A 17,060-nucleotide genomic window follows, 5' to 3' on the forward strand; every position below is an offset into this window, starting at 1 on the left:
TCGTCGTTGGAGTTTGTGGGGGTATATAGAAGTGAACAGATTGAATAAGGGCCATAGGATCCGAATCGAACGGTCGAAATGAGGCCTGGAATATACGGTGAGAAGGGCCCGGTAGGAGATTTTGTTTGGGTTTCTGCAAAGGTTTGGACATTTCTGCTGGGGATCCTTTGTGGCTGCTAACGTGCGCACGCTCAAGACTCTACCCGCTCAATCTTCCACGTGGAAACCTGGCATTGGCTGCAATCTACATCGGGGGCGTATATGAGAAGAAGGGGAATGTGCTAAGTTGAGCCGGGAGGTCACTGAAAATGATTGGATCAGTTGGAAGTTGATGGGTGGTGACGGATAAAAGGTGGAAGTGAGTGAAATGACGAAAAAGGGTTTGGAAGTAATAGTGTCCACAGAAAATGCAACATGGGGTGCACGGAGAAGACGACATAAAAGGAGAATCTGAGCACTGGAAATGTGGATATGAATATGGTGGCTGTGATTTTCTGCCCTTTAAAAACAACCAAAGGTGCATTTCAACATACTCCAACCCCTTTGCTTTACAAAACGACTCGAACAACTTGTTCATCGGGTCGTAAACCATTTCAATTTTTAGGTGAATTCTTGTTGATGAATCATAATTCCAAAATTAGAATTCTACTTGTTGAGATGGGTTTAATTCGTCTCGAACAGAAATTAATTTTAACATATGATTTACTAATACTTTTAAAAATAATCGAATTTGTATTGATATTAGCATCAACACAAGATTATTTATTTTAAAATATGTCATGTTTTCAGTCTTACATTTGTTGTGGATTCGATTTAAATAGTCATTGTTAAATATATCTGATGCGTGCAAAAGTTATACATGATGAGATTCGTGAACTGGAGATCTTTTGGGTCAAATTCCTTCACAAGTCTGAAAGGGGACATGCAAAATAAATGTTAGCACTCTGATACTCAAATTAGCACAATTTTAGAATGATAAAATTCAAAAAGAAAAATATAATAATGAAATAACGAGTTATGATGCGAAAATAATAAAGAAGTTTGTGCTAAAAAGAGTGCTTGTATAAGCATGAAAATAGTATCTTTGACGGGGAGTCAAATCTTCTTTTACAATTGAAGTCCTCCAACGGGTGAGGAGTCTCGTCCCCCAAGGACTTGAGGAGACAATTGCTGTGGATAGGCCTCTTTGGAATTTAGTATTACTTGGAGAGGTTCAAGAGAGTCTAACTTGATTCGGGGAGATCAAGGAGGGACAAGAGTTCTATTGGTCATAGACCGATTTCCTATGGGCGGGTGGCTAAGTGTGAGGCATCATCGGGTCCTTACTATGTTTCAAGCGTGCTTCCTTGTTACCTTTGCCCAAATAATCTACCACCATTTGGTAGAGTCTCCTTCTGATAGATAAGGTGGCATTAGGCTCCCAACCCCTCTTAGATCGATAGACTCCCTCTTTGGGCTTCATCCTCCTTGAATGCTAGTTTACTGGGAGCTCTTGAGGGCCTTTTTGAACCTCCTACTTTGTTGAGCTTCTTTAATTTGTATTGGACTTCTGTATATAAATTTTGGTCATATCAATATTGTTACTTGTATTTTGGCACTTAAGTAAGGTATCTATCGAGTAAAATTTAAAAAATTTAAATTATGTATGACAAATGTTGGATGAGTATTCAACATATCCGTTGTTGCGATTGGATGATATGAAGTTTCTCATATAATTTCAAGAAGGGTAAATTACAATAATTATTTTTTAAATTGATATAATTACGAATATTCTCTTATTATTTGAAAAATTATAAATTCTTCCTAGATGTTTGATGAAATTATGTATGAATAGAGGTATGAAATTGTCAATTTTACCATTACTGTATTTTTTTATTTTTTTAAAAATTAAAAATTTATAAAAAAAATCAGACGATATGGATGAAAATTTTTAATAATTTTAAAAAATTATCCAATTAATCTATAAAAAAATCAAATAGTTTAAAAAATAAGTAAAATTATAATTCTTAATTCACAAGGGTATTTTGGTCAGTTCACCACAAAAAAGAGATGAAAACATAATGGATTGGACTAATTGTTATATATGACTGTTAAGCTGTCTGGGGCCGACAACTTAGCCCAAATAAATATACCATGGACTTGATACATTGCTCATGGGCCAACAGAATCAGTCCTACTGGGCTGTTTGATGGATGTCAACTTTATTAGCTTTGGGCTTTGAGAAAAAAATATTTGAAGGAATATTAGATGAGATTTTTATCTAATATTTAAAGTTGATATCCCACAACTCTACAGTATAAATTTGTGATTTTCATTGCAATTTACTTATTGGTGGATAGTTATTGAATGATTTTCCTAAATTGTTGATTCACATTCTAATATAAAGATATAATTATCACTTCTACAAGAATATTCGGTAGTAACAATTAACAAAAACACTTCTAATGGATCACACGAATAATTCAAAGTACAAACACGTTATTATTCAAATTCACGAAGGACAATTGGAATACAAGTAGCTGGTTGGGGACGACAAACCGTCTCTAAATCCGTAGCCACATTATTCTTCAAACTTCAAACCCAACTGTGATAACTGAGTGAGTTTGGGGTACGATAATCATAAAATCAAATGGCTATGGGATCCACAAGAACAACAATAATCTGAGGTGCCAAGAACTTTTCAGGGTTTGTGTACCCATCTTGACAATTCTTGTAAGTAACCTCTGCTACGCGAGCATAGTTGAGAAGTTGCTCCACTGTATCTTTGGGTACGGTAGAAGTTTTGGTCACCCACTCCGTATTCAGATCCTTCCATCCGTCTTCAGCCAGTTCCATAAACTTATTCAGGGTTTCTTCTTTCGATATGCCATATTGTTTCATGTAACAATCGACTGCCGTCAGCATTTGTCCGTCCTTGTTCTCGCGCTTTATCACATGCAGAATATATTAGGAATTGGATAAGATTTCACCACAATAAAAATTATAATTTTATTAGTTATGGACTAAATCCGTGGTAGATAATTATTAACCATAACTAAATAAAAAATCCATGCAAAATTTTATCCACCATAAAAATTACTTTTGCCATGACTATGAGCCACAATAAATACTTTTGCCATGACAAATGCTTTAGATACACTCACAAACACCACGATCAACAATCTTTATGTGGTCATGGTGAATTTATAAAAAAAATATCCACTTTAGTATAAAAAAAAGAATTTTAAAAATAATAAAATTATAACTTTTAATCCACAAGAGCATTTTAGTCAATTCACCATAAAGAATAGACGAAAATCTAAAGGATTTGGCTAATTGTTAGATGACAGTTAAAAACATCAAGGGGGTGTTGGTAATTTTCGAACAACGATGGGGTATTCGTAATTATGCCAAATCTCAGAGAAAGTCGTTGTAATTTATCCTAATTTTAACTATGCTTAAAATATTTGTTATGGTTATAATTAATGTTTTGACCTTGCCTGCAAAAATCACAACTATAAGTATTGTCGTAACTACAATTAATTAGTATTCCCACGACATTTTTATTTTAGAGCATTTTAATTAACTATAACAAAACATTGGCAAAGTACTTACCTCATGGGTGCCCAAGTCCTCCACATATCGACCCATCTTCGCAGTAGCTATCAGAATTTCAGGCTCACTCATCAGCCAATCGATGGTTTCTTCCGAGGCAGATTGCATGCCCGGAATCAGTGCTGTGAACATCACATAGATGCAGCTCGTGTACACTGTATTGGCGAAGTAGTCTTCAAATGTCGGCATTTGTCGTCCCATGAACCATTTCAGCTCTTTATTGTAAGCCCGACCAAGTTGTTTCACCTTCGCATCACCAACATTTTCATGTATGTCAAGGGATTTATCATCGGACAAAATGAGAAAATTAAGAAACATCGAAATCTGATTTGGGTAATAATTTTTTTTATTGCAAGACGTAATCATTGTGTAAGAATTTGTCTTTACAGAAATGTTTGGTCTATTAGTACTTTTATAAGGCGTAAACTGCAATTAATTCCTCCACATGGTGTGATCCTTACCGCTTCCTTAGCATAGGGAATTGCGAATGATTTTCCTTGTTTGATTGCTTCAACTTCGTAGTCATCATATATGCTCAGAATAAATTTGTAAACAATTTTCATGTAATCTGGGAGTCGGTTAATTTCATTAATATCCCACCTAAAAGGAAAAAAAGATAGTTTTGATTTAATTATACTTACACCAATTTTAACGAGATGAAATTTAGCAGTACGCTGTATAGCAAATGAAATATTGAAACAGATATGCTTTCAATTGCAACTATTCATAAAGTGGCAAACCTTTCCAAAATCTCGGTGAAAAGGTCAGCTTCTTCAAGTGTGGCATAATTATCGTACGTATCGTCCATGATTGAAACCATTTGCATGCCTTTAGCAACGGCACCTCGAACGTAAGAGTATTGAGGTTCAAAACGAAATGTCATGCCCCAAAGATAACACTCCACCAGTCTGTCTCTTGCATATGGCAGTTTTGTCTTCAGGTCGAATTTGTCCCACCACCTTTAAATGTAAAAAAAACAAAAATTAATTAAACGATCAATAATCGTTGCGTATCCGTGGTCAATGAGTATTTAATTATTACAACTATTTATCTTAATCATTATAATTAATTAATCATAATTAAATATTATATTCCTTGAAATGATATACACATACCTGGAGAGCTCATAGAGCTCTTTCTTGTACAAATTCTGCAAGAAATTGAAATCCAATTTGGCTAATTTTAGGAGTAGATCATTCCTTGAGTTATCTTTTCCATACAAGGAAATGAAGTGGCGGGTCTCAATTCTTGGAACACCCCTATGAAGTGACTGCTCCAAAGCTCTCTTCACTTGCTCTTGAAGTGGAGACTCTAATTGTTGTACCATACATTTCAAGTGATGGGTCGTAAAACCGACAGCCTCTTCTAAGATGTCTTCCCCATGAACCCTCACCTGGGCTGCTTCGTACAAGCTCAGCAAGCCCTTACCATCACTGCTAAGGGTTTCTTTGAACTTGTTGTCTTTGTCCTTAAATTTGTCAAAAACTCCTGTTCAATTATGTCAAATATATTAAACGTTTTAACTTCTCTTACATGAATAAATCGAAATTCTACTCCAGATCTGATTCGGTCGAACATGAACCAATGATATTAACAAGTGCAATATATTTATCGTGTGATTGGTGTATAATTCAGGAATTATAAGTGACCAATCACAAAGTAAATGTAATGGTTTGACTCAATCAAATTTGATCCGAACAAAAATTTTTCCATTAATAAAAGCTTGCTGAAATTATTCTTATCAAGATAAAAAAGGCATACCGCAAGAAACAAAATGACGATGCTGCCTGAGCAGACGAAATTGAAGTGCAGTAGTGAATAGGTCATAGTCATTTTTGTCCTTAGAATGAAATAGGAAGATTTCTTGGAGTTGATCTTCAATCTCCTGATCAAAATGATATGCCACTCCTAAACGCTCAAGCCGGTCGATCAATATTAATTTGTCGGCAATTGTACTTCCAATAGCCATTAGCATGCTCCTTGCTTCTTCTTTCAGTGCTTCAATGGCTTCCGCGTACTTTTCTTGTACCTGCGAAGCCCATTATCTATCTATTGTATTTTAACTAAAATGTTGCCCTATTAATGTACGTACATAGGTCTAAATATATTCTTGTACCTGCATTTTTATTTTTTTTTCATCTTTTTAGAGTTGCAAGTAGTCTTGTAACTTTTTGACGTTTTGATTTTTTTTTTTTATTTTTATGTTTTTAGAGTTTTCAAAAGTTGTCGGAACAATTCATGTGCTCCTCGCAGTGTTGGTATTTTATCCTTTATATTTTTAGGGGGTTGCAAAAGATCCTTTAACTTAGTGACATTTCCCAATTTTTTGGTCCTTTCGGTGCTGAATTTTCCAAAAAATGCTGGAATAAATCATGTGCCATGTCATTTGTTTCCTTAAATTTTACGTCTGTATTAGTAAAAGTGAACTAATCAGAACAACAATCCAAATTTCAATGAACCGCGTGAGGCTCATATAATTTATTCCGGCAAATTTTACAAACTTCGGCACCGAAAGGATAAAAATTATAAAAATATTAAAAGATTACAAATATTTTACAATTTTAAAAGATAACAAATAAAAAATATCAAATTAAATGTCAAAATTACAAGATAAAAAATATATTTTAAACCACACGTGTCTAACCAACGATGTGTTTGTATACGTATATACGTACACACATACACAATATACACACGGACAAACCTTATCGTCAAGGGAAAGTGAAGTGAAGGTGTCAGCCCACATGGTAGGGGCGAAACTCGCAATGGGCGGGCGGACATTCTTGGGGCAACTTGTAAGGGCATCAACATCGCCGGTGGCTACCATTCTTGTGGGGCAGATACTCGGAATTCAGAGCCTATAACCCTTTATATATATATCTTATATGTTTTGCTTTATGATTGTGCCAAGTATGAGTGAAGAATTCACGTATTTATAGTGATACCATTATCTCAATATATGCATGTGTCCGTTCCGAGGAAATTACTAAAAAAATTCTAATTTAAATAAGATTTAGCCGAACCAAATCAATAATAAAATAAATGTGATATATTATACGATAAGTGTATTGTACTTACCATAAATTGGTTCAATTTCAAACAAATTCAACTAGGTTTGAATTTCTTAAAATTATTTCACAGAGCCAAATTAAATAACTAAATAAATATATAGATATTAACAAGTTTTACACATCATGTATATAGAGGAGAAAATGCAAACAATCCCATTCTGAGATTGCAAATGAGTAAATCACCCTCCTATGAATTCTTTTAGCAATTTGTCCTTCTGTATTTTTTAAAATGTAATAATTTATCCCGCTGTGATTTTTTAAAATGAAACAATTTAACTCCCTAGACAAGGGGACTAAATTGCATTATTTTATAAAATACATAAGGGTAAATTGCTATTTTATTTTTGTAGGGGAGTAATTTGTTCATTTGCAATTTCACAAGATTGTAAATTGCATTAAAACCTATATATATATATATTTAAAAAAGAAAAAGATTAATTACTTAATATAGGGAGTAAAGTGGATTTATAAGCTTTACTAAGATTAGGGGGAATTTCACCCGATTCATCAAATGAGAGTAATTTAATTAACCCAATGAATTTAGATGAATTAGAATAATAAAACTTCTATAATTATGATATTCTCAACTCAAATGCAGTACGTACTGCTTTTCTTGGTTTTGGATCTTTGCATTTTCAGTGCTTACAGCCAATATTTTGGTTGGTATCCATATCAGGCCACTACTTCTGAATTCAGGTTTTCATATTTCCCTTTTTGATTTGCAGTTCTCTGTATTGTTTTAAGTTAATTAAGGACTTAAATTGCGTGTTTTAATATTAGATCGTATTTATAACGGCAAAATATCAAGTGATAATATTAAAACTGTCACAAAAAATACATGCTTCTCAATTGTTATGATTATGCATCGATTCCTCCCCGACATGACAAAAAATAGAAAGAATCATATCGGGAAGCCCTCCGATGACTAAGTTAGATACAACATAAACGATAAATGCTTAAAATCGTAAGAAATTTTAAGGGTAGCAAAAGTTGTACTCAGGGCGTAGAGAGTTCATATTTATAAATTTATCTAATTGTATGATTTCATTTGAACCATAAACTTAAAAATAATCAGATGGTCATCATGAGTTTATACACAATTGGCTTTGAGTCTGACCAAGACCAGTCGGGACGACTCGAATAATGATATACGAATGTTGGCTTGTTCGTGATTTAACATAGTGTTGGGAACATTAGATTTATATACGACCGATCTTCAGGAGATTACTCCACAACAGAACTATTTTTGTTTTTTTTGTCTTATTTTACTTGTCTTTTCCTGCATATACATAAGCATATTGTATATCTATATTGTCTTTTTCTAGAACTACATACATCACTGAATATTATCTCTAGCATTAGTGGGTAATACGCATGGGGTCCAGTCCACAACTACCCTAAATCATGACAATTACAATATACTCAACTGATGTATTTCAGGTTTCATGGATATTGGCACTTTGCGGTCTAATTTCACTTTAGGGTCTAATTGGGTTGGGGCATGTTAGGGCGGTCTTTAATATTGAGTCAGTTATTCTTACAATTATATTAGTATTTTATGACAATTTATAGTTTTTTATAATTATTTGTCATAATAAATGCAGTGTCCCATAGTTATAGTTAGCAAAAATATAAAAATATGATATATCAATTACACCCAAAAATGTTTAGATAATGTAGTTTTTATGACTTTTTCTGAGGTTGGAGTTGCACCCAATATCGTGCCATCTCAATTTCACCACGTGTGGGTATTTCTCACCTTATATAAATATTAGTGTAAAACACGTGCTATCCAACTCTACATAAAAAAATAAATAAATAGTTAAATGTATTGTTTATTTATGTAATTCATCTTCCTCAAAAATTATTTCAAAGTAAATAATCTTACCTATAAAAAATAAAAGATTAAGTAAGAATAAAAACTTCTCTTAATGAATTGGGAGGAGAGGGGAGGGGGTTTGGAGGAAGAAAGATGGACTATAAAAGAAAATTAATTTAAATAATTTCAAAAGTTCAATATAATTTCATCAATTTGAACCAAAAGGGATAAACTGTAAAATGATTATCATGAATGAAAAAAAAATAAAATAAGTACAAATAAAAATAAAATGACTGAGTTCAATTAAATTATAAATATAACAACATTATCGTCAACCATGAAAGAATTAAAAACTTTATCACACTAGAAAATCTTAAAAGATGAAAGTTTTATGTGCAAACAAACGAATGGCTAGAAAAAAAACATAAATCAACTACTAAAATAATAAATATTTATCATGTATTTATCTTAAAGTATGAATGCATTAATAAAAAAGGGTTAGCAAAGAAAACACACGAAAGAATAAACTAATATAATAAAAAAAGACAAAGTATGAAAAAATCTAAAATACAAAATATATTGAAATGTATAAATAATCAATAACTGCTAAATTTTTTTAACCAAAAAAAACAAAAAAGTCATAGTGATGTGTTATAAGCTTATAACAACTTGCAAGGTTGTTCATTAAAATTAAATTCTCGTATTTATTAATTTTTAAAATAGCAAAAAACTTTTACAATTTTCTTGAATTTTAACATTTTTATTTATTTATTTATTTATAAATCGTAAGTATTAATTAGCAGTATTAAACAGTGATATTTGAGAACATACAAATCCATTATTATTCAAATCCATGAAACACAAGAAAGCAAAGTAGTAGTAGCAGCTGGCTGGCTGACAGAAGTAACATCAAATAATCAAATGAGTATGGGATCCACAAAGAGAGCAACAACTTGAGGTGCCATATATTTTTCAGGATTTGTTAGCCCATCTTGGCAATTCTCGTAAGTCACTTCTGATATGCGAGCATAGTTTAGAAGCTGCTCAGCCACAATATCCCTGCCTAGTATGGAAGTTTCAGTTATCCATTCTGTATTCAAATCTTTCCACGCATCTTCAACTAGTTCCACAAACTTATCCAGAGCCTCTTCTTTTGATACGCCATATTGTTTCGTATAGCAACGGACTGCTATTGGCAAATTTCCTCCCTTGCTTTCACGCTTGTGTACCAAGATGTTAAATTACAAAGTGCATATATACAAAATGTTAGTATACAAATTAGATGATCAGTAGTTCTTCAGTTCTTACTTCATAACTTCCCAAGTCGTTCAAATATCGGCCAATCTTAGCAGCAGCTGCAACAATCTTAGGTTCACCCATTAGCCAATCGATGGTCTCTTTCGAGGCATATTTCACGGCCATGGTGGAAGAGAGAAGCACATAGACGCAACTTGTGACCATCATGTTAGCAACGTACTCTTCAAATGTAGGTATCTGTACTTGTCCCATAGCCCACTTCAGCACCTTTTCGTAAGCCTTACAAAGTTGTTTCATCTTCACATTGTAAAGGGAATTTTATTACATCAAAGAAGTTAGTGGATATTAATGAGAAACAACGGACCAGATATAAGTTCAAATTTAAAATTATTAATAAAAACAAGGATAGGACAATAAAACGAGTGAGAGATATTGAGAGTAGATCAGAGTTTGGGTCTTACTGTTTCCTTGGCATAACAAACTGCATATGATTTTCCTAGCTTGGATGCTTCGACTTCATAGTCGTCATATATACTTAGAAGAAACTTGTAGAGAATTTTCATGTAATCCGGTAGTTGATAGATTTCATTGACATCCCACCTAAGATTCAGAATTAGGTTAATCAATACAAATGTTTTAGCTATTCTTACAAAAATTATAGTCAATAATCATTATGTAGTCATAATCAATAACTATTTGCTATGACTAATTTATTATTGATCATAACAGTTGGTCATGGTTAAATATTATGTTTTTTTGTAGTGACAAACATATTCATATATATAGGACTAATTATATTAAAACCTCCAAAAATATATTAAAATTTAGGTTATATTTAATTTGCTCCCTTGTGCTATTTGAAAAGTGTAAAAAATAACAACATACAAAACGTTGGGGGTTTTATGCGCTACAAGATGAGGTAATTTCTGAATTGAAAATTATAAATATAATTAATCAATCTTCTTAACATATAACTTCTTTAAAATTTAATATTTCTATCATTGAAAGTTAGTAATTTTATTTAGATAACCAAAAGATTTAAAATTTGAAAGTATTATTTTTTAAATTTTTTGCTTAAAATTAAAGATTAGTATAATAGATAAAAATGTAATGAAATTACTGAAAGAAAATGTACCTTAATTTCAATTAATTCTGAGATTATAAAATACAAAATATTTAAGACGTGATAAATTGGTCCATTCATTAAATAATATAAAAAAAATATTGCAATTATACCCCAAAATGGGGTATAGTTTCCAATTACATACTTATACTACTTTTTTGGTTTTCTTTAGGCTAACCAGATGAAAAAACATTCAATCAAGTTCTGATAATAAACTAAATAAAATCGAAGGATAAATCAAACTTTAGACTACGTTAGAACCATATCTCAAAATGTGTATCGAATTGTCACACATCAACAAGTAGTAACACAAGATATGGTCACTTAAAGCCTTCTGCCACAACAAAAAGATCTGATTATGATGATTAAGAAAAAAAATGAACCAACAGAACCAGTAACCAAAAAAGAAGAAGACCTCGGCGACAACGGTAACGGTACACTTGTGAGGCTGGCGGATATTATTAAAATCTGTAATTAATTTTAAGTTTATAATATTTTATTTCGTATATATATATTTATTTATTTATGTGTAACTTTTAATTTATTAGTTGTTAAAAATCAATAAAACAATTAACACATTTTTATTAATATTTTTTTATTATTAAAATATTACGTAAAAGTTTCATAATATAATATAATTAAAAATCATAATTAATTTGTAAGTAATACATAAATATAATTATAATTAGTATATTATATTATTAAATATAATATAAATATGCGTAGAGTGTATGGTACTAATTGAAATTCTGGAATATCCCAATTGGTCCATGATAATACTCTACGCACCTCTATTCGTCAAAGTCAACGGCAAATTACCAGTATTTCTAATAAAATGAACTGGCCCCAAACATGAGCAAGAAATCAAATTCATAATCAATCATAACAAAACCAAGCCCTAAAGCATCAAAATAATTTGCCACTGCGAGGCCATAGATATTAAAATAATAAAGTCAATACTTCAATTTTTTTGTTATTTATTTGTAATTTTTAATTTTTGTAGTTATTAAAAATTATGTAAAAGTTAATATATTTTTATTATAAAAATATTAAATAAAATTTTCAAAGTATTATAAAATTAAAAAATAATAACTACTTATTAATTAGTATATATTGTTATTAAATAGAGCATAAATATAAATTAACAATATAAAAAAAAATGGGCACAGAAAGATATGTGCCTAAGGCATTAGTACTGCTAATAACTTGGTTCACGTTTTTTTATAAAAAAAAAAAAAAAAGAAGTTGGATAGTCCACTCTAAGATTAAAATGTATAACTTATCAAATTTATATATATACCTTTCTAAGATTTCAGTAAAATGGTGAGCTTCTTCAAGTGTAGCATAACTATCGTATGTATCATTTGTTATTGCAATCATTTGTGTGCATTTAGCAATAGCCACTCGAGCATAAGAATCTTGAGGTTTAAAATGGTGTGCCACACCCCAGAAATAGTTCTCCACCAATCTGTTTCTTGCGTATGGAAGTTTCGATTTCAAGTCAAATTCGTTCCACCACCTGCAAATGAGAGTGAGAGAGAGAGAGTAGTGTTAGTTTAATCTCAATAATATTCAAAAACTAGGAGTTATGAACTACCTGGTGAGGTCATGGAGCTCTTTCTTGTACAAATTCTGCAAATAATTGAAATCCAGTTTGGCTAGTTTTAGAAGCAGTTGATTCTTTGAGTCATCTCTTTCGTAGAAGGAAATGAAGTGGCGGGTTTCGATTCTCGGAACACCTCTATGGAGTGAGTGCTGCAGAGCTCTCTTCACCTGATCTTGAAGTGGACATTCTAATTGTTGCAACGTACGCTTCAGATGATGGGTTGTAAAGGCCACAGCCTCTTCCAAGATTGTTTCCCCATGAATCCTCAGGTGGGCAGCTTCATACAAGCTTAGCAGACCCTTAGCATCACTTTTGAGGGTTTCTTTGAATTCATTGTCTTCATTCTTAAATTTATCGAAAACACCTGTTTATTCAGTTACGTATGTAATATGATTGTAGCACAAGCAATATATAAAGTTATACCGTATGTGTATAAAACGTTAAATGGGCGCACTCGTCTATGATTTCATTACATGGATAGTGATTGTGCGAAAAAAGCATAATAAAATAAATGAAAATGAAACATACTGCTAGAAACAAAATAGCGATGTTGCCTGAGCAGACGAAATTGAAGTGCAGTAATGAACAAGTCATAGTCATCTTCCCTCTCCGAATGAGATCTGAAGATGTCTTGGATTTGATCTTCAATCTCTTGCTCAAAGTGATACGCCACTCCCAAACGCTCAAACGTGTTGATCAATATCAGTCTATCAACAATTGTATTTCCTTTAGCCATCAGCATGCTCCTTGCTTCTTCCTTTAGTGCTTCAATGGCTTCCACATACTTCTCTTGTACCTATCATCAACCCAGTCATCATATGTTTTTAATCAAAATTATCTAATGTCAACACGTGGTATGTGTTAAAACATTGAATTGAACAAAAAAGATGTCATGGAAAAGATATATACGCATAAACCTTATTCATGTCCGCAGAGAGTGAAGTGAAGGTATCTGCCCACATGGTTGGGGCGGAACTCCCAATGGTCGGGCGGACATCCATTCTAATTGTAGGCTGCTGACAATAAGAGCTCTCTCTATGTAATCTTATCTCTTTTGTTGATGATAATTTTGTGAATATATGAATAAATACTTCACTTATTTATAACGTTACCCTGTTTATTTATCACGTTTTTATTTGTCGTTTTAGCATAAAAAATCAGGTAATTCTAGTGAGACAAATAATGACTCTAACACCACTGCTAGAAAATAATAATCGATAATTCATATATTATCTCACAAATACGTCTTGCATATAATTAAATGATTATGTGTAAATGTTAATCATATAAGTATGCAATTGTGGGTCGAATTAACCTTAAGTAGCCGAAGCATGTCAATCCACGCATATGGATCAGACTCGTCTACAAGCCCTTTCCTTTTATAAATCATGAACACATCGTCTTTCTCGTTGATTCGAGGTCACCCCCCACCAACATATTTTCAAGATCTACTACACGTTGAATGTTGCTATAAATCTTGTGTACACCACGAACATACTTTCCTCACCTTGGTGGATTACTATTAGAATAATCCACTCATTTACACACCTCAAAACGCTCATGGTAGCTAATATCACATCAAAGGCAACCAAATGTAAAAATTTATGCCAAAGTTAAAATATAATACTAATTATTAAATTTTCGTTTATGTCTCGAAAGTATCCCAATCGTGTAATTGATTAAGGGAGTATTTGCGAGAACTTTAAAAAAGTATTGTTCAGCTTCTGGTTTCTAAAAAGTATTTCTAAAATATGATAAAATGCATAAAATCCCTTTATATTTTAAAAAGTTGGCTAAAACATTTTTTCTATTTTAAAGATACACTAAAAACCCCCCCACATTTTGTAAAACTCAGCAACAAATACCCATTCCGTTAGTAATCAACAGAGGTGTATTACACGCGCTCTTTTTGCATGTGGATGTCTTTTTTAACTGTTTTTGATCTTTTTGTTAGGTGTTTTTTCCTAAAATGCCCTTTTTTATTTTGTTTTGTTTTTGTCTTTTTTTATAATTTAAATTGAAATTATATTTAATTTATTTAGTATTAAATATTAAGTTAAATTATATTTAAATTCAAATAATTTTATAATTGTTAATGTTAAATCTAAAACTATTTTTAATTAATTAAAATATATATTTAATTATAATAATTATTTTTATAATTATTCTTAATTAGCTAAAATCTTTAAGTAATATAATTATTTAAAATATTCTTAATTAACTAAAATATATTTCAATTAATATAATTAAAATTAATTAATAAACTAAAAGAAAAATAAAAAAATAAACAGACGAGTTTGCGGCGCTAGAAACTTGTCTCTAAGTTCTCGGCACCGTCCAGATGGTTTTTCGACCGCCAGTGGTATCATTCAAATTCTCTTTTCAAGAGGAACATTTTCGTTAATTATACCTTAAATTTGAGTTTTTGTAAACCGAAGAGATTGGGGTCAAACTATGACCTCCGAACATGTTTGTCGTTGATTCATCGCCGTCCGGTCGAATTTCAATCGCAGACCACCACCATTAGACTCGTCTCTTCAAGATATTTTTAACGAGATCGGACTCACTTATATTGGTAAAGTATTTGTGGAGATCCGACAATTTGATAAATTCGCCTTCGATTCTAACGTGACAGAGATGGTGGTGGGGTGGAGTAAAGTTAGTTTTTTGTTATATATAATAATAATATATTTTTTAATTTTAAATTATTTATATATAATATAAGTTAAACAATTTTTTGAATCTACACTTTTTATTTTTTAAAAATCTAACGGTTGAGATTGATTAATTAGATCTAACGATCAATATTTGACCAAAAAAGATCCAACGGTCATTAAAATAATAAATAATATATATTAAGTAAGGGTATAAAGGTCATTTTCTAAAAAAATTAACACCGTTAGTTAGATTTAATGGAGGAGGGGCGAGTGAATTACGTTTAATAACACATGGGGGTTTTAACCTATTTTTAAAATATAAAAAAAAATTTAATCGACTTTTTAAAACACAGAGGAGTTTATACATTTTGTCCTTTAAAGTATTTGAAATGAGAACTTCTATTTGTGAAACAACTAACAAAAGAGCTTTTAGGCTAAAACTTATAAGCACTTTGGGGGGTGCTTCTAGTTGTTTTGACTTTCTTATAAATAAAATCAACTGTATTTTGATTAGTTTATCTTTGTTATAATAATCTTAATTCAGTTTTATTGTTTTTAATTTGCATGTTTTGAAATCATTATTTAAATATAAAAATAATCAATTTGCATGTTTTGAAATTTGAAATATTTTTATAATAAATTAATTTTTTAGTATATATATTCGCGTGATATCATTAAGAACAATACGTAGAATTGCTTTACTTTTTTAACAAATTCTATTGTTTGATTTTTATATTAATTTAAAATTTGGATTTTTTTTACTTTTAATACTTATTACAACCTAATTGTTTTAGGCTGAAATTTAATGGGCCAGACTCAAATCCAACCTAATTGTTTTAGGTATATGGGTAGAATTCAAGAAGCGTTGCAAGATTTTCAATTCTAGCGCAGTAATGGCACTTCAATTCTGACTACTTCAATTACTAATTTCTGCTGAAAGATTTTCAATTCTGGCGCAGTTTTCTGAATATGGGATTATTAATTTCTGCTAAAAGATTCCACGCATATGATACGTGTGATAAATTATGTTCGAAAAGTTATAAATAATTTTTAAATTAATGAATGTTTAACGAATATCCTCTACAATGGACTGTCACGAGAAGATATTTATTAGATGATTATCAATTCTAGAAGATTAATAAGTAGGTATTACAATATTGCAAATTTATAAAGAGATTATTGTAATTATACGTTATTATTTTAGATGTATGTACCGACCATATGAAATTACACTTTTCGATATACAACTTTTCACTTGTGTATTTATGTATATATCATTCACAGATGCAGCATATCAGTGTGCAACGTAGCCCTTACATAAATTTCATAGATAGTTGGGACTGTGAAATCTTATTAATGTTTAGATAACGTAGCTTTTATGACTTTTTTTGAGGTTGGACCCAATATCGTGCCATCTCAACTTCACCACGTTTGGGTATTTCTCACCTTATATAAATACTAGTGTAAAACACGAGCTATCCAACTCTACATAAAAAAATAAATAAATAAATAAAGAAACAGTTAAATGTATTGTTTATTTATATAATTGATCTTACCTATAAAAAATAAAAGATTGAATAAAAACTTCTGTTAATGAATTGGGAGGAGGGGGGAGGGGGTTTGGAGGAAGAAAGATGGACTATAAAAGAAAATTAATTTAAATAATTTCAAAAATTCAATATAATTTCATCAATTTGAACCAAAAGGGATAAACTGTAAAATGATTATCATGAATGAAAAAAATAAAATAAGTACAAATAAAAATAAAATGACTGAGTTCAATTAAATCATAATTAAATATAACAACATTATCGTCAACCATGAAAGAATTAAAAACTTTATCACACTAAAAAATCTTAAAAGATGAAAGTTTCATGTGCAAACAAACATGGCTAGAAAAAAACATAAATCAACTACTAAAATAATAAATATT

General features: G+C 31.1%; 2 protein-coding genes across 2 annotated transcripts; both read right to left on the bottom strand.

Annotated features, from left to right (window-relative positions):
• Positions 1–2,458: 2,458 nt before the first annotated feature.
• LOC105163620 (gamma-cadinene synthase) lies at positions 2,459–6,510 on the bottom strand. Its single transcript, XM_011082035.3, has 7 exons — positions 6,299–6,510; positions 5,356–5,623; positions 4,710–5,082; positions 4,335–4,553; positions 4,056–4,194; positions 3,595–3,840; positions 2,459–2,925 (listed from the first exon to the last, which is right to left on the bottom strand). Exons 1-7 carry the CDS (start codon positions 6,419–6,421, stop codon positions 2,626–2,628), a joined length of 1,668 nt encoding a protein of 555 aa, XP_011080337.3. The 5' UTR covers positions 6,422–6,510; the 3' UTR covers positions 2,459–2,625.
• Positions 6,511–9,296: 2,786 nt separating this feature from the next.
• LOC148787922 (tau-cadinol synthase-like) lies at positions 9,297–13,536 on the bottom strand. The gene is made up of 7 exons (XM_088881236.1): positions 13,388–13,536; positions 12,999–13,266; positions 12,462–12,834; positions 12,165–12,383; positions 10,203–10,341; positions 9,793–10,038; positions 9,297–9,704 (listed from the first exon to the last, which is right to left on the bottom strand). Exons 1-7 carry the CDS (start codon positions 13,469–13,471, stop codon positions 9,402–9,404), a joined length of 1,632 nt encoding a protein of 543 aa, XP_088737362.1. The 5' UTR covers positions 13,472–13,536; the 3' UTR covers positions 9,297–9,401.
• Positions 13,537–17,060: the final 3,524 nt, after the last annotated feature.

The sequence above is a fragment of the Sesamum indicum genome, linkage group LG6, assembly GCF_026168435.1.
Source record: "Sesamum indicum cultivar Baizhima isolate 11 linkage group LG6, ASM2616843v1, whole genome shotgun sequence".
In the NCBI taxonomy this organism is placed as follows: domain Eukaryota; kingdom Viridiplantae; phylum Streptophyta; class Magnoliopsida; order Lamiales; family Pedaliaceae; genus Sesamum; species Sesamum indicum.